Source organism: Elephas maximus, chromosome 13 (genome assembly GCF_024166365.1).
Source record: "Elephas maximus indicus isolate mEleMax1 chromosome 13, mEleMax1 primary haplotype, whole genome shotgun sequence".
NCBI lineage: Eukaryota > Metazoa > Chordata > Mammalia > Proboscidea > Elephantidae > Elephas > Elephas maximus.
Window position 1 is genome coordinate 61,537,421 of NC_064831.1, and position 24,461 is coordinate 61,561,881.

Genomic DNA, 24,461 nt, shown 5'->3' on the forward strand with positions numbered 1-24,461 from the left:
ATTTACCATCTGTAAATAAGAAAGAAAGAAACCAGAGGGAGGTGGATATTTTCTTTGAGTAGTCTAGGGTATCAGAATTACCTGGACCATTTGTCAAAATGCAGATTCCTGGACCTTGTCCCACACCTACTGAACAGTAACCCTTGGAGGTGGGATCCAGGAGTTCACATTTCCAAGAAGATCTCTGGGTGATTCATTTGCACGCTGGTTGTTGGGAAGTCCTACTTTAGATGGTGAAGAGAATCTGGAAAAGATGAGAAGACCCTGAGAGACAGCCTGGTGGCACCAGATTGCTTGGGGCTAAACCTAGGCTGTGCTGCTTACTGGCTATATGACACCTCCATGCCTCAGTTTCCTCATCCGTAAAGCAGCTGCAAAGCTATAGTATTTACCTCATTAGTTGTTGTGAGGTTTAAATAAATTAATATGTGTAAAATGTTTACAGTAGTGCCTGGCACCTGGTAAGAACTATATGTGTGTTGGCTGTGAATATCCCATACAAGGGGAATGGCATGAACCAAGTCAAACAAATGGCCCCTTTGAGGGAGAGCAAGTAGACTGGTTGGTCAGGCACAGAAAAGTTTAGGTCAGTGGTTTTCAAATTATGATATTCAAAGAAGAAATGTGGGAAGCTTGTTAAAAATTCTGTCCCTTCAAAGTTTCTGATGTAGCAAACTTGGGCTGAAATCCGGGAATCTGCATTTTAAATTTTTGATGAGGTGATCAGCAAATTTTTAGGAACATTGGTTTACGTAGAGAAAAAACAAAAACAAAAAACAGTTGCTGTCAGGTTTAGTCTGACTCCTGTGACCCCAAGTGCCTCAGAGTAGAACTGCACTGTATAAGGTTTTCAGTGGCTGAATTTTTGGAAGTAGATTGCCAGGCCTTTCTTTTGAGGCGCCTCTGGGTGCCCTGGAAACCCTGGTGGTGTATTGGTTAAGAGCTATGGCTGCTAACCAAAAGGTCGGCAGTTTAATCCACCAGGCACTCCTTAGAAACTCTGTGAGGCAGTTCTACTCTGTTCTGTTGGGTTGCTATAAGTCAGAATTGACTCAGTGGTGGTGGGTTTTCTGGGTGGACTTGAACCTCACACCTTTTGGTTAGTAGCTGAGTTCATTAACCATTTTCACCACTGGAGCACAGGCGTTTAAAGTTGGGGAGGTATTCTGGGATTTGACTGGGACCACAGAAAGCTAAGGATCCCAAATGCATATTTAATCTTTGTTTTATTAGGTATGTCCAGAAAGCAGCAGAAGTATCCGAGAGGTGCAGTGTGCATCCTACAACAACAAACCATTCATGGGACGCTTTTATGAATGGGAACCATTTGCAGAAGGTAAGACTAGACCCAGCTCTGTCCATAGGAATTATTTGTCAGTTCTCTAATCCTGTTGCCTTCTGGTTGTTGCTGGAGGGATTGGTGTGATCCTGGTTAGAGTGTCAGTAGGAAACAAAGTGTGGTCCCAGGGCAAAGAGGAGCCTGAAGAGGTCTGTACCAAGTGTAGCTACCTCAGGTGACCCCTGTGTAATCCTCAGCCCTGAGTCAGATGGATGAAGCCTTGATAGAAATGAGCAATGTCCAACATGGCAAGGTTGAATGGGACAGACAGGGTTTGAGGAATCGGTTGGATCAAGAGATATAAAAAGTAAGGTCATGAGCAGTGAGTGGGAATGGAGTTTGCCGTTTCCATGGTTCCCGGTATAGAGGCTATTGTGGCAGCTTAGGAGAAGATGTGGGTTTGACAGGCTTTCAAGTGTCGGGGGCCTCACATGCTATTTCCAAAGATGAAGAGTAGTAGGCAGGCATTGCCCTCAGGACCAAGCTAGAAGGAGACCATCTTGGTTCCTGCCATTTTGAAAATGACAGATGATCCCATATTGGTAGAGCTTGTCAATACTGCTCTGGGTGCTGGAGTCACCTTTCTTTGTTGAAGCCCAGATGATTACATGGCTTTTGGACTAAGAAGTGTTAAATTCTAAGATGCTTCTTTCCACCACAGAGAAATGGGCTCTGAAGTATTGGTGAGTCAAGCAAATGTGTGGGCATTCTCTACCAGCAGCCAAGTTAGCAGGAAGGGGAGAGTCCAGCTGCCTTAAGTGCCCAACTGAAGAGTTCTGCCTGGCCAGCTGAAGGGCATTTCCTCAGCTCAGGGCAGTGGTTGGGGCAGCTGATGTTGGCGAAAACCCAGAGTGGAGAGCATTGCCGCTGTGCTCCGGATCTGAAGAAATTGTGTAGGGAGAGGGCCTGTGCCGATTTCATTCCAGAATCAATGTCAGGGGGAGCCACACTGTGGAAGGTAGAAGCCTTTTGGGGATGGGGATGTGATAGGGAGGTGCTTACCTGACTACTCTGAAATTAGAAATTTTTGTCTGTGCCTGTTTCTTAGGGAACAGTCTATAGCTTTAATTAGACTCTCAAATGGGTCCCATGACTCCACAATTGTTAAGAACTAACTTGGCTTAAAAAAAAAAAACAAAAACAGGACTCTCAGATCCAAACTGGAAAGATAAACAGGTGAAACACGGAGCAATTTGAACGTAAAGGTGAGGTAAGAAGCTACAGGGTGAGCAAGGGAGTGAAGCCAGAAGTAAAGTTTCGGTTCGCTGGGTCAGAGCTTGATTCAGACCTTTTTCATTCTTAGAAGCATTATGCTAAAAAAAATGCAAGGTGGTATTCTGATTTGGATCCTGGAGTAGCAAAAAGACATTAGTGGAAAACCTGATGAATTCTTCATAAAGTGTGTAGTTTAGTTAATTGTATTATAGCAGTGTTAATTTCTTAGTTTTTATAAGTACACCATAGTTATTGAAGATGTTAACATTAGAGGAAGTTGAGTGAAGGGTGTATCGGGACTCCCCGCATTATCTTTGCAACTCTTCTATAAATCTAAAATGATTTCAAAATTAAAATTAAAAAAGCATTATGCTCTCAATTAGCTAGGTCTTACATGCATTCTGAAGAAGATAAAGTCATTCTAAGACTTACTTGGTATAAGTGAGGAGAAGGAGGTAGGTTCCAGACTAAATGGGATCTACCCACTCAAATCAGGAAGTGGGGTTGATTCTGACCAATAGCAGGAGATGTTTGGAGAGGTAAGACACATACCAAAGTGAGTGACAAGCTCACAGAGCTTGGTCTATTCAAGGCAGTGGTTCTCAGCTCTGGCTGCTTATTAGAATTGGTGGGAGCTTTCTGAGAATACAGATGGTCACCTGACAATACTGGCGCTAATCAAAATAAATAAATAAATAAATAACAAAAAATAATAAATGTTGGAGAGGTTGAGGGGAGATTAGAACACTTACGCACTGTTGGTGGGAATGTAAAATGGTACAACCACTTTGGAAAATGATATGGCACTTCCTTAAAAGCTAGTAATAAAAATACCTTATTGATCCAACAATCCCACTTCTAGGAATATACCCTAGAAAAATAAGAGTCATCACACGAATAGATGTATGCACACCCATGTTCATTGCAGCACTATTCACAATAGCAAAAAGATGCAAATAGCCTAAATGGCAATCAATAGATGAATGGATAAACAAATTATGGTACATACACACAATCTAATACTATGCAATGATAAAGAACGATGATGAATCCTCCAAACATTTCACAACGTGGATGAATCTGGAAGGCATTATGCTGAGTGAAGTAAGTCAGTCACAGAAAGACAAATATTGTATGAGACCACTATTATAAGAACTCAAGAAAAGGTTTATACATAGAAAAAAAAATTCTTTGATGGTTGTGAGGGCACGGAGGGAAAATCACTAATTGGATAGGAGGCAAATGTCAACTTTGATGAAGGGAAGGACAGCACGATCGATATAGGGAAAGTCAACACAGCTTGACCAAAGCAAAGGCATAGAAGTTTCCTAAACATATCCAAACACCCTGAGGCACCAAATTGCTGGAGTGAGGGCTGGGGACCACAGTTTCAGGGAACATCTAGGTCAATTGGCATACTATAGTTCATAAAGAAACTGTCCTACATCCCACTTCGGTGAGTAGTGTCTGGGGCCTTAAAAAAGTAGCAAGTGGCCATATAAGACACATCTGTTGGGCCCATCTTGTCTGGAGCAAAGAAAAATGAAGAAAACAAAAGACGCAAGGAAAATATTAACCCAAGGGACTAAAGGACCACATGAACCAGAGCCTTCACCAGCCTGGGCCCAGAACTAGATGGTTCCTGGCTACCATCACCGACCATTCTGACGGGGATCACAACAGAGAATCCTGGACAATGCGGGAGAAAAATGTAGAACAAAATTCAAATTAATGAAAGAAGACCAGACTTACTGGTCTGATGGAGACTGGAGGAATCCCCAAGACTTTGGCCACCGGACACCCTACCAACTCACTGAAACCACTCCCAAAGTCCACTTTTCAAACGATTAGACAGGCCTATAAGGCAAACAACACACTTGAGGAATGTGCTTCTTTAGTTCAATCAAACATAAAAGACCAAATGGTCCAGCTCTTGCCCAAAAGCAAGGTGAGAAGGCTGGAAGGTACAGGAACTGGAGGAATGGACATAGGGAACCCGGAGTGGAAAGGGAGAGTATGCTGTCACATTGTGGAGATTGCAACCAATGTCATAAAACAATATGTGTATAAATGTTTGATTGAGAAATTAACTTGAGCTGTAAACTTTCATCTAATAAAGCACAATAAAATAAAAATAGAGATGCCTGAGCCCCAGCCCCAGAGATTGGGTTTTAACTGGTCTGGAATAAAGTCTGGATGAGCCCTAGTGCAGTGGTTAAGAGCCAGGCTGCTAACCAGATCAGCAGGTCAAATCCGCCAGCCGCTCTTTGGAAACCCTACGGGGCAGTTCTACCATGAGTTCTGCTATGAGTAAGTATCTACTCAACGGGCTTATTTTCGGGAATGAAGCCTGGGAATCAGGACCTTTTAAAGATCCCAGGTGATTCTAATGGACAACTGGGGTTGAGAACCCTTAATCAAAGAGGAGAGGTGATGACTCTAGCCTTAAAGGAGAGACAGAATGGGTGTTTCATAAACCGATTAGCTGAAATAGTTTCCTGGGTCAGAACAACAGTATTTGTCAGTGAACACTCAGAGAAGAGGTGACCCTATCTATTACTTTAATGGAAAGCTGCAGATAATCGCTGCTTTACTGTCATTCACTGGGAGGGAAGAGGAATTTCTCTAGCAGTGCACACAGTTCAGTACACGGTGCACATACGGTTTCCCCTGGAGCTGAAGCTGCCTGCCAGACCTTCTCAGCATGGTTAGGAGTGGTTATCCAAGACCTCCAGATCCTGCCAAGCCCTGGTAGACTCAGGTCTAATATCAAAAACCGTCTGCATGCTGCAAGAATGGTTGAGCTAATGTTTTCATGTGTTACAGATATTCCCTGTGGATGCCTGCTATTGTCTGGTTTATGTATGATTCTACCTTTTCTGTTGTTTGGTTGGCCCTGATTTGTGCTGGACTTTAAGTGTGAGGGCCTGGGGCAAACGCTTTTATTTTTTCTGGAAAATCTCAAACATACGTGGAAGTGAAGGTAAGAGTATAATAAGGCACTATATACTCATGATTCAGTTTCAGTAGTTATCAGCTCACAGTCAGTCTTCTTCATCTGTACCCCATCCCTTTTCCCCAAGCCCAATTATGGGAAACTATTTGAATTCACTTTGTACGCCCTTGTTCATTGGTGGATATAATAGTTAGGACTCTTGGTTGTAAGTGACAGAAACCCAGCTTAAATACACTTTAACAAGATGTATTTAACAAGGTATATTTGTTGGCCGTATTACTGGGAAGCCTGAGAGGTAGACTGAGCTTCAGAAATGGCTGCATTCCAGGGCTTCAGCAACATTAGGGCCCTGCTTTTCTATGTTTCTTGGTTCTGCGTTCTTTGTTTTCAGGCAGGCAGGAGGCTTACATGGCTTTGAGCTGTCAGTCCTAGTAGGAGAGATTGTCTTTCACCTAGTGACTGTTTGAATCTCAGTAGAACCATACTGTGGTCCTGTTTCGGTCATGTGCCTGTCCCTAGATGTGAATCTGGGGAGTGGGAGTACTTGGGCCAGCTCAGGTCATGTGATCAAGCCTACAGTGGAAAACCCACATCACATGAAGCAGAGGTGAGGAAGTAGGAACTGGCATAGACAAAGATTCCTCTACAAAAATCAGTGTATACTAGATACAGCACAAGAATGAATTATCTTGAACAGAATAGTTTTCTATAGAAAAAAAAAAAGAAATGCCATAAGCAATTTTTATTGTTATTTCTATGCCCAACATAGATGTAGTATTTGTTCCTATAGCTTGATTATATTAATTACACTCTCTATATGAAAGAGATAAAGAAAAAAAAAAATCAGTATATACTTCTTGACCGTTAGCCACTGAGATTTTTAATGAGCTAATTAGAATCCTGGAGTTCTACAAAGTAAAAAAAAAAAAAAAAAAGGAATGTGCAAATTCGCAGCAGGTTAGAGAAACCAGTGCTCTTCCACTGGATGTTATTTTACCTAGAAAATTCAACATTCTTTTAAAATATTCACTGACATTAGTATGTCTCACATGCTTAGAAGGAGAGGAGTAGCCCATGGTCATTGAGGTTGCATTTGCTTTGGCTTTGTTTAAATTTTTTTTGCTGCTAAGTTTTCTTGATTGTGTCCTTCTTCCTCTTAAGTGACTCCCAGGCTGACCAGTGGCAGGAAGACACGCGGTTAATGTTTCTGTGGGGTGTTCATACTTTACGGCTGGATTTTGCATCGGGCTCTTGGTTTTGTTTGGATGTCTGCTGCTATTCGCATGTGCCTACTTAGAGAAACAGCTGCACTCATTCAATCCAATGCCATATAGAATAGTAAAAGCAGAATACACTCTCTGATAAACACATTAATTTGACCAGATGGTTCTTCTTAGGCCTTTAATCGCATTTCCTGGATACGGTGACCTAGCTTTGGATAATGCCTCTAGGAATTTTTCTCATAGCCCTAGCCCTATTATTGTAAAGGCAGAAACAGGGTGGCCGTGTATCCCTGTTTACCCAGGACAGTGATGGTTTATGCCTGTTGTCCCAGTCCCCGTTCACTCTCAAAACTGTACTGCTTTGGACGATAAATTATATGGTCATTCTTGTGAGAAAGAGTCCCTGGGTGGTGCAAATGGTTGATGTGCTTGAGTGCTAACCAAAAGGATGGAGGTTCAAGTCTACACCTTGGGAGAAAGGTCTTGTGATTTACTTCCGAAAAATCAGCTGTTGAAAACCTTACGGAGCACAGTTCTACTCTGACACACATGGCAACTGGTTTCTAAAGACAATGCAACAGTTTAGTAGGAAGACTTTTGTTTAGATGCTGAGGTTGGGGAAGATTGTACCTGTTTTCCATACTTTGTCAGCACCAGGGATGAGGATTTTGCTAGGTCACTGTGGACTCTGCAACAGCAAGTGTCAGTCTTAATCCATAAACCAAAGACAGCTTTGTGTTTGTGTAATTTGAGTGCACTGTGTGGTCCTGAGAGCTGATCTAAAGTGAGTCAAAATCTAAAAGTCAGAGGTTAGGCTTAGTCAGAAATTGGATATTGCTGACTGGTGATAGGAACAGAGCCATCGTATCATCAGAAACGACTAGTTTATGCCGCAGTAACGAATAATCCCCAATCCTAATGCCTGAACACCATGAAAGCTTGTTTTCTTGTTATGTAGTATATGTTCTGCTCATTTGGGGACTCAGGATGATAGACGTTCCATCACAATGCATGCTTCTACTGAGGCAGGGAAAGTGAACAAGTAAATCATGCCTGGGTTCTTAAAATTTCTGCCGGAAGTGATCCCCATTGCTTCTGCTCACATCTCATTGGCCTACTCCAAAGGATGCAGAGAGATCCAACCCCAGGCTGTACTCAGAGAAATGGAATATCTGTGACCAGCCCTAATGACTAGCACAGGTAGTAACTCAGATGAAATTCCCTGAATGCTTTCCTTGTAACTCCAGGTGAGTTTTATTGGGTTGCTCGAAAGAATAGTCAGTTTGACTCCAGGGAGTATTACAGGTGCCACACAGTCTCCAACACCCACACGGCCCTGAGCCACTGACACCAGCATCTTCCCTTTGATGAAAGCTCTGAGGGGGGGAGGCCGAGATGGAATGTCAGCACCTGGTTGCACAGGTCTGCTGCTGATTCCTCTGCCAGTCCAGCTCTGGCACAGACACCTGTTTGGGTGTGGAGCAGAGCTTGTCAGATACGAACATAAACAGTATTATCAAAACTGTAAGGCCTTAGGGAGGAAGGCTTCAGATAAATTTATGGTAGATTCACAATTAGGATTTTCATGTTCTACTGAGTTAGCGTCATGCATTGTTGTTGCTGTTGGCTGCCTTCAAGTCAGCCCCGACTCATGATGACACAATGAAACAAAATTTGATCTGGTCCTGTGTCATCCCCATAATCTGTTGCAGGTTGAACTGTTGGGTTCCGTAGGGTTTTTACTGGCTTGAATTTTAGAAGTAAATTGTCAGGCCTTTTTTCCTACTCTGTCTTAGTCTAGAAGCTCTGCTGAAACCTGTTCAGCATCATAGCAACACACAAGCCTCCAACTGACAGATGGGTGGTAAGTGCACGTGAGACGCACTGGCCAGGAATTGAACCTAGCTAGGTCTCTTGCATGGAAGGTGAGAATTCTACCACTGAACCACCACTGCTGCCAAGGGGCCAGGTATCCGCAGGAGGAAGACCTTATGATCTACTTCTGTAAAGATTACAGCCCAGAAAACCCTATGGGACAATTCTTCTCTGTCACATGGGGTCACTAGGAGTCAGAATTGACTCGACAGCACCCAACCACAGCAAGAGCGTGGTTTACAAAGTTCTTCTATTATACATGCTACAATGAGACTCAAATAAGATCTTTAAGAAATGCTTTTGGAGCACTTACTACCTACCAGGAACAGTTCAGAGTGCTAACTCATTCTGTCCTCACGACAGCCCTATGAGGTGGGCAATATTATTACCCTCCTTTTGCAGAAGAAACAGAGGCAGAGAACAGTTCACTGATTTTCCCAAGGTCACTCGGCCAATAAGTGATAAAGCCACATTCAAACTCAAAAGTCTAGCTATAGAACATTTGCTGTTAATGTGTTATGGAAGCAAGAAGAAGGATTTCACATAGGAGACGGTCAGTGCTGCTGAACACCAGAAGGCGGTCAAGGAGGATGAGGATGGAAAAAATAAGACTAGAATGGGTTTTTGAGAGCGATACTGCAAAAAAAGTTTCAGAGGTTAGCCAGTGAGTGTAACAGGTCTTTAAACAAGGAAAATTGTCGTGGAGAAGTTATATTGAGAGTGTTTGATAGTTTAAGGGGAAAAAGAAAGGTTTGTTTAGAATGGTAGAGAAATGAGCATGTCTGTAGATTGAGAGAATGAAACTTGTAGAGAGGGAGTAAAGGCTTAATAGAATAGTATCCATGAACCTACTCTATTAGAAAAGAAAAGATGGAAAATAGACATTTTGTCTTCTCCTGGAGTAAGTGTGTTATTGCTTCTCTGCTAGCTATTGTAGAAAGCTTCTGTGCCATTTAATAAAAATTCACTTATTCATGAGAAATGAAAAGAAGCGTATGTCCATAAAAAAGATTTGTTTAAGAATGCTTACAGCAGCCTTATTCATAAGAGACCCGAACTGGAAACAGGCCAAATATCCATCAGCAGGAGACTGAATAAACAGATTCCAGTATGTTCATACAATGGACTATTACTCAACAATAAAAAAGAACATACTGCAGATACATATAACAACCTGGATGAATCTTAGAAACATTATGTTGAGCAAAATAAGCCAGATACAAGAGTCCATACTGTCTGATTCCATTTGTATAAAGTTCTAGCACAGGGAAAATTAGGCTATGGTGATAGAAATCAGAACAGTATTTGCTTCTGGGGGTTGTGGGGAGGATTAGCTGGAGAGGGGCAAAACAGAGCTTTCTGGAGTGATGATAATGTTCTCTATTATGATTGGTATGGTTGTTACACTGGTGTATACAGTTGTCAAAACTTACTGAACCTAGGATCTATGCTTTTATATATTGTATACCTCACAAAAGCACTTATTCTTTCTCTCCTCTCTTCCTTTTTCTCTGTCTCTCCATTCCTGAAGGTGAGGCTTACCCATTGCCATCGAGTCAATTCTGACTCGTAGAGACTCTATAGAACAGAGCAGAACTGCCCCATAGAGTTTCCAAGTAGCGCCTAGTGGATTCGAACTGCCAACCTTTTGGTTGGCAGCCGTAACACTTAACCACTATGCCAAAAGAGTTTCTGGTGACGCTTAGAGCTGGTATGAATTTCACCATTGTTGAAATAGTCTAAGGCTTGCTAGTTTTTTTTCTTTCTTTAGTTTTGATAATTGTTTTTCCATTTGTTTGTTTTAAGAATTCCTTCTTACTGCCCGTGGAGGATCAAGAGGATTGCAGGAAGAATGGACTCATATGCTTATTATTTCTAGAATCATAGGACTTTGTAGGGCGTAGGCCACCCCAGATGGGTCCAGAATCTGAGGAAGCCCGTCGGCCATCTGTATTGCTTCTTGTTATTAGATGCTGTGGAGTTGACTCTGACTCACAGTGACCCTATAGAACAGAGTAGAACTGCCTCATAGGGTTTCCAAAGCTGTAATCTTTATGGGAACAGACTGCCAGATCTTTCTCCTTCGGAGCTGCTGGTGGGTTTAAACCACAGATCTTTTGGTTAACAGCTGAACTCTTAACTCTGTGCCACCAGGGTGCAACAACAGAAACCAATTCTGGCTAATTTAAATATGAAAGGGTTTTATTGGAAGGATATCCAGTAGCTCAGAAATCAGCAGGAAGTATGGAGAGCCAGGCCTGGTAAAGGACGGAAACTGGGGAAGTTGTGGGGTCTAGGTAGACAGAACTGACAGTGTCCTTACAGGGTGAGCATCATGGCAGAAGGAAAAAAATTGACTCTGCACTTTCATTCTGAGCTCCCCAGTCCAGACTGGGGTGGTGGTGGGGAGGCTGGGGAAGAGAAGGGACAGGGTCTGATAGGGAGGGCGGGTAATTCTGGAAGGCGAGGAGTCCTGGAGGCAAAGGGCAGAAAGAGGGCTGGAAAGGAGAGGGGTTTAGGAGAGAAGCTAGGCCCCTTGGTCCCCCTCCCCCAGACTAAGATAAAGATTAGAATCCTGAAAGGTGATCTCATCACACAGAACCAGGGCCAGGGAAAGGAGTGGGGAGGGGGCCACTGTCTTTCATTACTAGAAGCTCCAACAGTTTGCTCCACCCAAGATTCAAAGTCCTGGAAACAAGTGTCTGATTGGCTTGGCTTAGGCCATGTGCCCACCACTTGGCCAGGGTAAGCACGGCCACCTTGATTGACAGCCTCGCCATGACACCACACAGTGAGGGAGAGGTAATACCCAAAAAAGGAAATCTAGATGCAGTACTAAAAAAAGGAAGGCTGGATGCTAAATGGTCAGAAACGAGTATCCACGACGGAAACTCATGACAAGTCAGAGTGACCACCTGGCTGATCAACTGTAGTTGCATCAATAGGCTTATCCCCCTTTGGGGGATGATTGGAATGTAACACACATGTATCATTCTTTTGTTCTTGTTGTATTTGCGTTTCTGAAGATTTCTACATACAGGCCTCCTTATTTGTGTATGGACTTGTGACTGTGTGGACCCCCTTTGCTCCTGAACATCATGCTGGTGCCATTCAGGCTGACCAGTGTGCATTCACACAGGGACACAGGGGAAGCTGGGGTTCTGTGGCCACTGAGTGCCCCTCTGCGTCATGTTTAAGTGGGGAGATCTCAGGGAGATGTGAGCACCCCCCACGATGTTCATAATCCTGCTACCAGCTTAGCTCTTCTGTCCCCCAGAGGGACTGTAAATGTGAAGGGTACCTAGAACATGCCTAGCTCTTATATCCACCCTTGGTTTCTCTCTTTCTGAGGAGTAAAGAGAAGGCAAGATAGGGCAAACAGATATCACACTCCTCTTAGGTCTTTTTACTGGGAATAGTGGAATTAGGAAAAGGAAGCATTGTTTGAGGGTGAAAATTACTCCTGCTTTAGGGTATTTGGTTTTTTTTTGGAGGGTATTCTGGGAGGTGTTAATGATTCTTGTAAAAGTGATTCCTTTCCTGGCACTTGAACCAGTGTCATTCTAGGTAATTAGTACAGAAAAGCCCCAGGATACATTTTAACATCTAATAAGCAGATTAGTAAATACGGAAAATTTTAAGGATTGAAACCAAGCATAGAATTTAAACTCACTGCAAAATATTAAATAACGAGATCCCATCCTGTCATTTCTTTCTTCCAAGAAGCTTGGTTTTCTACAGAGAAACTTTGCCTCTTTCAGTCCTGGCTTGGTTGGGATGGGCAAGGTCAGATGTAATTAAGAAAATAAAATAAAAGTTACCATCGAGTTGATTCTGACTTATGGCAACCTCACATGTGCAGGGTAGGACTATGACCTTATGGAAGCAGATAGCCAGGACTTTCTTCCAAGGTGCTGCTGGGGGGGTTCAAACTGCCAACCTTTTGGTTACTAGTTGGACGCTTCACTCTTTGTGCCACCCAGGGTTCCTATTCTACAGATGAAGGAGCTGATACTCAGAAGGGTTAGATGGTCTCTCTGGGTCACAGAATAAAATAGAAGACCAGATTAAGTGGGAAGTTACATAAGCACAGCCTGCTGAGCAGAGTGCAGTCGTTTCTCTCAGGGGCTATAGAAGAATTTCTCCCTCTGTGCAAACCAAACCCTGACTGAGTCATTTCCTTTAAAAATAAACAAATGCGTTTCTACATCAAGACTACTAAGACTTTTCCGGGAAATCCTGGGACTTTGTCTTAATCTCTTGTAGCACAGGTCCGTCACCTTCTGCTCAGAGGTCACCAGACTGACCCTTGGTAGGGACATGGCTTGAAGGAAAAATTAGAGATTAGTATTATGCCAACATCAAGAGGATTTTAGGGTTAGGAGGGTTTAGGTTAGAAGGTGATCAATGAATATGCAATTTATATTTAAATTATCAATTCAGCCCATCCTTTACATACATATCTAAGAAACTCTCTGCCATGTATGAAGGCTCCACCACTCCCAAAGCTATTAAAAATCAACCGTTCCTGTCGGTCTCCAATTCTTAGAAATTTTAGTTGAGACTAACCAATAAAAATAGATCAGTGGAATTTGTTTACAGAGGATTAAAGGAAAAGCTTGTTGTATGTCAGTCTGTGGTCCAAGTGGGGACAGGGGAGGGAGTGGTGTGCGTGGGCCCTCACTCTTCCACCCAGGTGACCTGCTTCTGCCTATTTCCTCATATTAACATGATGTCTGTTATTGTTGTTAGGTGCCGTCGAGTCGGTTCCGACTCATAGCGACGCTATGCACAACAGAACGAAACACTGCCCAGCCCTGAGCCATCCTCACAATCGTTGTTATGCTTCAGCTCAATGTGTCAATCCACCTCGTTGAGGGTCTTCCTCTTTTCCGCTGACCCTATACCCTGCCAAGCATGATGTCCTTCTCCAGGGACTGATCCCTCCTGACATGTCCAAAGTATGTAAGATGCAGTCTCGCCATCCTTGCTTCTAAGGAGCATTCTGGTTGTACTTCTTCTAAGACAGATTTGTTTGTTCTTTTGGCAGTCCATGGTGTATTCAATATTCTTCGCCAACATCACAATTCAAAGGCGTCAATTCTTCGGTCTTCCTTATTCACTGTCCAGCTTTCACATGCATATGATGCGATTGAAAATACCATGGCTTGGATCAGGCACACCTTAGTCTTCAGGGTGACATCTTTGCTCTTCAGCACTTTGAAGAGATCCTTTGCAGCAGATTTGCCCAATGCAATGCATCGTTTGATTTCTTGACTGCTGCTTCCATGGCTGTTGATTGTGGATCCAAGTAAAATGAAATCCTTGACAATTTCAATCTTTTCTCTGTTTATCATGTTGTTGCTTATTAGTCCAGTTGTGAGGATTTTTGTTTTCTTTATGTTGAGGTGCAGTCGAAACTGAAGGCTGTGGTCTTTGATCTTCATTAGTAAGTGCTTCAAGTCCTCTTCACTTTCAGCAAGCAAAGTTGTGTCATCTGCATATCGCAGGTTGTTAATGAGTCTTCCTCCAATCCTGATGCCCCGTTCTTCATATAGTCCAGCTTCTCGGATTATTTGCTCAGCATACAGATGGAATAGGTATGGTGAAAGAATAGAACCCTGACACACACCTTTCCTGACTTTAAACCAATCAGTATCCCCTTGTTCTGTCCGAACAACTGCCTCTTCATCTATGTAAAGGTTCCTCATGAGCACAATTAAGTGTTCTGGAATTCCCATTCTTTGCAGTGTTATCCATAGTTTGTTATGACCCACACAGTCGAATGCCTTTGCATAGTCAAAAAAACACAGGTAAACATCCTTCTGGTATTCTCAGCTTTCAGCCAGGATCCATCCGACATCAGCAATGATATCCCTGGTTCCACGTCCTCTTCTGAAACCGGCCTGAATTTCTGGCACTTCCCTGTCGATATACAGCTGCAGCCGTTTTTGAATGATCTTCAGCAGAATTTTGCTTGCGTGCAATATTAATGATATTGTTCTATAATTTCCACATTTGGTTGGATCACCTTTCTTGGGAATAGGGATAAATATGGATCTCTTCCAGTCAGTTGGCCAGGAAGATGTCTTCCATATTTCTTGGCATAGACTGGTGAGCACCTGCAGCTCTGCATCTATTTGTTGAAACATCTCAATTGATATTCCACCAATTCCTGGAGACTTGTTTTTTGCCAATGCCTTCAGAGCAGCTTGGACTTCTTCCTTCAGTACCATCGGGTCCTGATCATATGCCACCTCTTGAAATGGTTGAACATCGAATAATTCTTTTTGGTATAATGACTCTGTGTATTCCTTCCATCTTCTTTTGATGCTTCCTGTGTCTTTTAATATTTTCCCCATGGAATCCTTCACTATTGCAACTCGGGGCTTGAATTTTTTCTTCAATTCAGCTTGAGAAATGCTGAGCATGTTCTTCCCTTTTGGTTTTCCATCTCCAGCTCTTTGCACATGTACTTTACTTTGTCTTCTAGAGAGGCCCTTTGAAATCTTCTGCTCAGTTCTTTTACTTCATCAATTCTTCCTTTTGCTTTAGTTGCTTGACATTCTAGAGCAAGTTTCAGAGTCTCCTCTGACATCCACCTTGGTCTTTTCTTTCTTTCCTGTCTTTTGAATGACCTCTTGCTTTCTTCAAGGATGATGTCCTTGCACAACTCCTCTGGTCTTCAGTCACCAGTATTCACTGCATCAAATCTGTTCTTCAGATGGTCTCTAAATTCAGGTGGGATGTACTCAAGGTCATGTTTTGGCTCTCATGGACTTGCTCTGATTTTCATCAGTTTCAGCTTGAACTTACATATGGGCAATTGATGGTCTGTTCCACAGTCGGCCCCTGGCCTTGTTCTGACTAATGATATTGAGCTTTTCCATTGTCTTTTTCCACAGATGTAGTCAATTTGATTTCTGTGCATTCCATCTGGCGAGGTCCATGTGTGTAGTCGCCGTTTGTGTTGGTGAAAGAAGGTATTTGCAATGAAGAAGTCGTTGGTCTTGCAAAATTCTATCATTTGATCTCCGGCATTGTTTCTACCACCAAGGCCGTAATTTCCAACTACCGATCCTTCTTCTTTGTTTCCAACTTTTGCATTCTAATTGCCAGTAATTATCAATGCATCTTGATTGCATGTTCAATCAATTTCAGACTGCAGCAGCTGATAAAAATCTGCTATTTCTTCATCTTTGGCTCTAGTGGTTGGTGCGTAAATTTGAATAATAGGTGTATTAACTGGTTTTCCTTGTATGGATATTATCCTATCACTGACAGTGTTATACTTCAGGATAGGTCTTGAAACGTTCTTTTTGACAATGAATGCAACACCATTCCTCTTCAAGTTGTCATTCCCAGCGTAGTAGACTATATGATTGTCCGATTCAAAATGGCCAATACCAGCCCATTTCAGCTTGCTAATGTCTAGGATATCGATGTTTATGTGTTCCATTTCATTTTTGATGATTTCCGATTTTCCTAGATTCGTACTTCATACATTCCAGGTTCCAATTATTAATGGATGTTTGCAGCTGTTTCTTCTCATTTTGAGTCGTGCCACATCAGCAAATGAAGGTCCCGAAAGCTTTACTCCATCCACATCATTAAGGTTGACTCTAAGGAGGCAGCTCTTCCCCAGTCATCTTTTGAGTGCCTTCCAACCTGGGGGGCTCATCTTCCAGCACTATATCAGACAATGTTCCGCTGCTATTCATAAGGTTTTCACTGGCTAATGCTTTTCAGAAGTAGACTGGCGGGTCCTTCTTCCTAGTCTGTCTTAGTCTGGAATCTCAGCTGAAACCTGTCCTTGATGGGTGACCCTGCTGGAATCTGAATACCGGTGGCATAGTTTCCAGCTTCACAGCAACACACAAGCCCCCACAGTACGACAAACTGACAGACAAGTGGGGGAACATGAAGTCTGTTTTAGACAAATCTGTCTTAGACAAATCTGTCTTAGAAGAAGTACAACCAGAATGCTCCTTAGAAGCAAGGATGGTGAGACTGCGTCTTACATACTTTGGATATGTTGTCAGGAGGGATCAGTCCCTGGAGAAGAACATCACGCTTGGCAGAGTGTAGGGTCAGCAGAAAAGAGGAAGACCCTCAACGAGGAGGATTGACACATTAAGCTGAAGCATAACGATTGTGAGGATGGCTCAGGGCTGGGCAGTGTTTCGTTCTGTTGTGCATAGGGTCGCTATGAGTCGGAACCGACTTGGTGGCACCTGACGACAACAACATGAAGTCTGCCTCAATACATTCTTGTAATAGCCGCAATAGTTTACCCTGGGATGACTACCTTCTTGCTACCCTTGAGAGCCATATTGATCTAAACATGCAGGCTTCCCCTTCAGGTATTTGAAAGCAGCCATCTTGTCACCTCGAATCTTCTCTTCATCACCCTGCTGAACATTCCTGTTTCCTTCAACTATTCCCTTATGGTTTGGGCCTTGTCGTTTGTTTATCATCCTGCCTGTTCTCTGCAGATTATATTACTTGAGGCATAACAAGTAGATCTCCTTGCCTGTGCTGCGCTCGGGAATGAGGAGTGTTACTGGGATAGATTAGTGATGTCTTTCATGAGCATGGGAAGGGGAAATGACAGCTCATGTGCTGCCTCTTTGCTGTTTCTATTTACAGTGTTCAGGTCTTTCAAATTGTGGTGACATAGCTGCCAATTAACTTTGCTGGTTGCTTGAAACTCTATGGGGCAGTTCTACTCTGTCCGATAGGGTTGCTATGAGTTGGAATCGACTGAACGGCACTGGGTTTAATGCTTGAAAATTTGGGATGAGTCTCTATTCTTTATTGAACAGGGATGAGACTCTTAAATGATTCGTGAAATTTGCTGAGAATTGTATTAGATCTAGCCACAAATGCTTGTGTAAAGCTTTTGACTCTAAAATACAATAGTCAGGGAGGAAATGATGCAAATAAATATGACAAACACATGTCCTCGTCAGTTATGTCTAAAATGTGTTCACATTTAAAATATAAATATAAAGCAAACAATATGTAGCTGATGGTAATTTTCCAAGAGAACACTTCCCAGAAAAAAAAAAACCCAGTGCCAATGGCTAAAATAGTCGGGAATGAGGCCTGATTTCTGAGACTAATCTTTTAAATTAAATATTTTTTCATGGGTGCAGGGTATCTCTCTGTAAACCAAAAAACCAAACCCAGTGCCGTCGAGTCGATTCCGACTCATAGTGACTCTATTGGACGGAGTAGAACTGCCCCATAGAGTTTCCAAGAGCGCCTGGCAGATTCGAACTGCCAGCCCTTTGGTTAACAGGCATAGCACTTAACCACTATGCCACCAGGGTTTTCTAGCTCAATATAGGTGGAGGAAATAAACCAAGGATAGTTTCTAAAAACTGGACCATCTGACAGCTCTGTGTTAAATAGGTTTTATTCTAGTTTTGGAATTGTATTTCCCCTCTGCATCTGAAAACCCTGGTGGGGGAGAGGCTTGTAACCAGAAGGTTGGCAGTTCAAATCTACCAGGCACTCCTTGGAAAACCTATGGGGCAGTTCTACTCTGTCCTATAGCATTGCTATGGGTCAGAATTGACTTGATTGCAATGGTTTTTGTTTTTTAAACCTCTGTATCTGGGGCTGTATCTGCTGTAAAAAAAAGAAAAAAAAAAAAAGAAAACTCGAGGTGTTGTTAGGTGCTGTCAAGTCAGTTCCGACTCATAGCGTCCCTATACACAGCACTGCCCGGTCCTGCGCCATCCTCGCAATTGTTGCTATGCTTGAGCCCATTTGTTGCAGCCACTGTGTCAATCTATCTCCTTAAGGGTCTTCCTCTTTTTTGCTGACCCTCCACTTTACCAAGGCTGATGTCCTTCTTGAGTGACCGATCCCTCCTAAGAACATGTCCAAAGTATGTGGGACATAGTCTTGCCATCATTGCTTCTAAGGAGCATTCGGGTTGTACTTCTTCCAAGAAAGATTTCTTCATTTTTCTGGCAGCCCATAGTATATTCAGTATTCTTTGCCAGCACCACAATTCAATGGCGTCAATTCTTCTTCCATCTTCCTTATTCATTGTCCAGCTTTCACATGCATATGAGGTGATTGGAAACACCATGGCTTGGGTCAGAAGCACCTTATCTCTCAAGGTGGCATCTTTGCTTTTCAACGCTTTAAAGAGGTCCTTTGCAGCAGATTTGCCCAATCCAATGCGTCTTTTGATTTCTTGACTGCTGCATCCATGGGTGTTAATTGTGGATCCAAGTAAAAAGAAATCCTTGACAACTTCAAACTTTTCTCCATTTGTCATGATGTTGCTTATTGGTCCAGTTGTGAGGATTTTTGCTTTCTTTATGTTGAGGTGTAATCCATACTGAAGGCTGTGGTCTTTGATCTTCATCAGTAAGTGCTTCAAGTCCTCTTCACTTTCAGCAACCAAGGTTGTGTCATCTGCAGAACAAAGGTTGTTAATGAGTCTTCTTCCAACCTCATGCCTTGTTTTTCTTCATATAGTTCAGCTTCTCGGATTATTTGCTCAGCATACAGATTGATTAGGTATGGTGAAAGGATGCAACCCTAGCATACACCTTTCCTGACTTTAAACCACTCAGTATCCTCTTGTACTCTTATAAACGACTGCCTCTTGATCCATGTACAGATTCCTCATGAGCACAGTTGAGTTTCCAGAATTCCCATTTTGCATGATGTTACCTACAATTTGTTATGATCCACACAGTTGAATGCCTTTGCATACTCAATAAAACACAGGTAAGCATCTTTCTGGTATTCTCTGCTTTCAGCCAGGATCCATCTGACATCAGCAGTGATATCCCTGGTTCCATATCCTCTTCTAAATCCAGCTTGAATTTCTGGCAGTTCCCGGTTGATATACTGCTGCAGCCGCTTTTGCATGATCTTCAGCAAAATTTTGCTTGCGTGTGATATTAATGATGCTGTGCTATAATTTCTGCATTAGGTTGAATTACCTTTCTTGGGAATAGGGATAAATATGGATCTCTTCCAGTCGATTGGCCAGGTAGCTGTCTTCCAGATTTCTTGGCATAGATGAATGAGCACCTCCAGCGCTGCATCCGTTGGTTGAAATGTCTCAATTGATATTCCTCAATTCCTAGAGCCTTATTTTTGGCCAATGCCTTCAGTGCAGCTTGGACTTCTTCCTTCAGTACTATCGGTTCCTGATCACATGTTACCTTCTGAAATGGTTGAACATCGACCAATTCTTTTTGGTATAGTGACTCTGTATTTCTTCCATCTTCTTTTGATGCATTCTGCGTTGTTTAATATTTTCCCTATAGAATCCTTCACTATTGCAACTTGAGGCTTGAATTTTTTCTTCAGTTCTTTTAGCTTGAGAAACACTGAGCGTATTCTTCCCTTTTCGTTTTCTGTCTCTACCTCTTTATACTTGTCATCATAATACTTTACTTAGTCTTCTCAATCCGGCTTTTGAAATCTTCTGTTCAGCTCTTTTATTTCGTCATTTTTTTTTCTTTTGATTTAGCTACTTGACGTTCAAGAGTGATTTTCAGAGTCTCTCCTGACATCCATTTCTGGATGGAAACTTGGCCATTGCTAGTATCTGAGTTATTCAGCTTCCAAACCCAGTTGTTTTTAGCCTGAACTATGGAGTGTATTTGTCATCATTTCCTCAGCTCACATGTGTCATTATCACATCTCTTCTCTGTAAACTAAGGCTTCACTGATGACTGTTTGAGGCCCTTTTAACCCAAACACTGCTTAGTAACTGAATATATATATATATTTATTTTATATACATATATTTATTTACGATGGCTGATTGTTATATGTATTCCCCTTAAATATAAGACTTTCATATACAACCGTTCTGTTTTTATGGGAGAAATTTCTTCTTCTTCTTTTTTTTCTTTCCTTTCCTTGTTTTCTTTGATTCTGTGACTGCCTGTGCTCAGTTTGGATTACTGCTTGGCCCCCGATGGGGTTCAGTGACCTTTGGACGAACCATCAAAGGTGACACACCTTTCCCCACCTTTTCTGTGCTGGAACTAAGATGGCACCGATTTTGTAGCTCCCCCAGGGCAAAGCAGAGGTGGTCATCACAACTGCAGTTGTTGGATCCTTCCTGTCCAGTACATCCTTTGGTGGGTAGTGCTTGGTTTTTTATCTGTATTTTTAAAATAATTTATTTTATTTTTTGTTGTTGTTGTTGAAAATATGCACAGCAGAACATACACCAATTCAACAGTTTCTATGTGTACAATTCAGTGACAATGATTATATTCTTCAAGTTGCGTAACTATTCTCACCCTCCTTTTCTTAATTGCTCCTCCCCTTAAGCTTCCTGTCTGACCTTTCCAGTTGCTGTAGTCAGTTTGATCCCAGGTAAATAGTTCTATAAAAGAGCACAATACTCAAGGCAAACATTCTTTACTAATTAAGCTAAACTATTGTTTGGTTTTAAGAAAACTTCAGGGGATATTTTTGGTTTAAGGTTTAAAGATTTTCTCAGGGCAATAGTTTCAGGGGTTTATCCAGCCCCAATGGCTCCTAAAAGTCTGGTTTCTATTGGAATTTGAAATTCTGTTCATTTTCTCCCTTTCTGATCATGATTCTTCTGTAGAATCCTTGATCAAACCATTCAGTAATGGTAGCCGGGCATCATCCAGTTCTTCTGGTCTCATGGCAAAGGAGGTAGTTGTTCACGAATGCAGTTATTCACGCATTCCATTTCCTTCTCCTGTTCCTAATTCCTTCTTCCTCTGTTGCTCCAGGTAAACAGAGACTAATTGTTGTACCTTCGATGGTGGCTTGCAAACTTTTAAGACCTTAGGTACTGCGCAGTGAACTAGGAGGTAGAACAGAAGCACTAAATACGATATTAGGACAAATAACTGGGATGTCCTGTGAACTCATGACCCTAAACCTCCAAACCAAGAGACCAAATCCCATGAGGTGTTTGGCTGTACATAAGCAGCCTCAGCAGGTGTTCTTTAGAAAAAAAAAAATTTTTTTTAATTATTTTATTGGGGTAAATACATATACAACATAAATTTTTCCATTAAAATTTTAACTATTTTACAAGTACAATTCAGGGCTTAAATTGCATTCACTAAGTTACACAACCATCACGATAATTTCCAGAACTTTTTCATCACCACAGAAGCAGTAACCAATATGCAATAACTGCCCATTTTCCCCTTCTGCCAGCCCTTGGTAATCACAAATACACTCTTCTCTCTATGCTTTTACCTATTCTGAGTATTTCGTATGAGTGTGCACATACAGTATTTGTCTTTTAGTGAGTGGCTTATTTCACTTAGCATGTTTTCAAGGCTCATCTGTGTCATAGCATGTATCAGAACTTCTTGCTTTTGTGTATGTTTTTTCCATTCTCCCTTTTTGGGCTGCCAGATACACACACACATACAATAGTAACAAGGTTTGGTGACTTTGCTGACATGGCTTTTCCTGCTACCAAATGTTATCTGTTTTATTTCCTTGGTGATAGGGATAGTGGATAAAAAACGATAAATGAAGTTCCTGGAAATACCAAGGGCTATTACAGCTGCTTTACCACAGCCAAGCCTTACTGTATGGTTTAAAAAAAAAAAAAAAAAGATGCTTGCTGTATTTCACAATATAACTTTGAGGTTTATCTTGTGAATTATTCTAATAATAATTGAGGCTCAGTTTTCTAAAAAATAGCATTGACACTACTTACCTTGCAGTGCAAACAGTTTGGACTCAACTACTAACCTAAAGGTTTGTGGTTTGAACCCACTCAGAAGTACTGCCGAAGAAAGGCCTGGTGATCTGCTTCTGTAAAGGTTACAGCCAAGAAAATTCCATGGAGCAGTTCTCCTGTGTAACACACAGGTTCTCCATGAGTTGCAATTGATTTGATGGCAATAGGTTTGGTTTTTGGTTTACCTTGCAGTGCAAGTAATAGTAGTTGGTACCAGTGATGACTAAATTAGTGACAGCTATCATTGTTATAAATGTTCTTTATCATTGTTAAGGGGACCTGGTGGTGCAATGGTTAAGCAGTTGGCTTAACTACAACCTACCCAACAGCTCTGAGGGAGAAGAGACCTGGGAATCTGCTCCCGTAAAGATTGCAGCCTAGGAAACCCTATGGGGCAGTTCTACTCTGTCATATAGGGTCGCTATGAGTCAAAAATGACTCAATGGCATACAGCAACAACAACAACAATTATTATTGTTACTTTACAAAAACTTATGATTACTTTTTACTTAAGTGGTGGCAAAAGTTAAGAAAACGAGTCTCTTTCAAGCTGAGCACTTTAAGAAATGGTATCATCTTTCACCTTGTCATCAGCCCCTACCCCCATGGAACCCCAAGGACTGCAGGGACTCCTTGAACAGTTGCTACATTTATGTCCGAACAGTGTGTATTCATTTATGTTCATTTTAACCACACGACATTTCTTTGGCTTCTAATCATTTGTAAAGTGATGATTTTTGTTTTTTATTTTCTCTTGTTAGTTCATATACAATCAATACCTGTGTCTACAGTTTTCAAATAAATGTGATAAAGCGCAAGGTTGTCCATGATAAGTATCTTAGTTATCTAGTGCATCTATAACATAAATACCACAAGTGGATGGTTCTAGCAAACAGAAATTTATTTTCTCACAGATTAGAAGGATTGAAAAAACCAGAAAACCAAACCCGTTGCCGTCGAGTCGATTCTGACTCATAGCAACCCTATAGGTCAGAGTAGAACTGCCCCCTGGAGTTTCCAAGGAGCGCCTGGTGGATTTGAACTGCTGATCTTTTGGTTAGCAGCTGTAGCACTTAACCACTACGCCACCAGGGTTTCCATTAGAAGGATAGAAGTCCAAAATTTGGGCACCGGCTCTAGGGAAAGGCTTTCTCTCTCTGTTGGCTCTAGGGGAAGGGCCTTATCTCCTTTCAACAAGTGTGGACCTGATGTTCCTTGGACGTCTCCATGTGTCTTGGCATCAGTCTTCCCCTGGGTCTAGGAGGTTCTCAGCACAAGGATCCTGGGTCCAAAAGATGTGTTCTGCTCTTCTTTCCTGGTGGTAGTGTGGTCCCTGTCCTCTGTTTGCTTTGGTCTTGTAAAAAAAAAAGCATGGGGGCGATGTCTGACCTCCTTTGACTTCACAAGGGGGAAGGAGAATCAAGATCAACAGCCCAAGGCTGATTCCTATGAGGCAGAGTTCAGACATGCCTCCCCTTTCTGCCATCTTTACCAATTCTGACACCAACCATCCCTTCCATGGCACTTTCTATTTCTCTGCTAGACTTAATAATTCGTTGCAATGGCCACACAGAATCACAGACAATACCCATGATTATGGGGTTTATTAGGGAAGGAACCTGTCACAATTTAGGTTCAAGAACACTCAGGATACAGTTCTTCCATCAGGACAGCCTCTTTTCAGCAGTGCTCACAGCACACCTCTCTCTGGCCCTAGACCTCTGCCCCGCACAGGCAAGTATTACAAAGCTCTTTTAGCCCCTGCCAATAAGTGCCCAGAAGCATCCCATTCTGCCAGTAAGCCTTGGCCCAAAGGCACTCAGCTTTCTCGCTCTGTGGGCCCAGGAGCCCGCTGCGCGATCTCCTGCCACTGTTTCTCTGTCACCACTTCTCGCCATCTTCAGGGTTACAGCTCACTCTCTGTCTCCTGGGTACAGGAGCTTCTCAGCGCAGGGATCCTGGGTCCAGACATGCATTGGCTTTTCTTCCTTGGTGGTGGTAGGATCCTCTCCTTCCTGCCTCTGGGAAGGCTCGCCTCAAGCCCAGTGGAATGGCAAAAACTGACCAATTCCTTTGGTGGGCCACAATTACCCTCTCTCCACAGTCCTGCCCAATCCCCTG

At 42.3% G+C, this 24,461-nt stretch overlaps 1 protein-coding gene across 4 annotated transcripts in view; it reads left to right on the top strand.

Moving 5' to 3' along the window:
- The window catches only part of THSD4 (thrombospondin type 1 domain containing 4), a 740,188-nt gene that overhangs the window by 164,994 nt on the left and 550,733 nt on the right, over positions 1-24,461 (top strand). For all 4 annotated transcript variants that reach the window (XR_007519877.1, XM_049905584.1, XM_049905586.1 and 1 more), the window contains one exon: positions 1,234-1,336. Coding sequence is in view for 3 of the 4 variants with exons in the window: in XM_049905584.1 (XP_049761541.1) it covers positions 1,234-1,336 (103 nt within the window). In the remaining variant the exon portion in view is untranslated. The remainder of the gene's footprint in view (positions 1-1,233; positions 1,337-24,461) is intronic.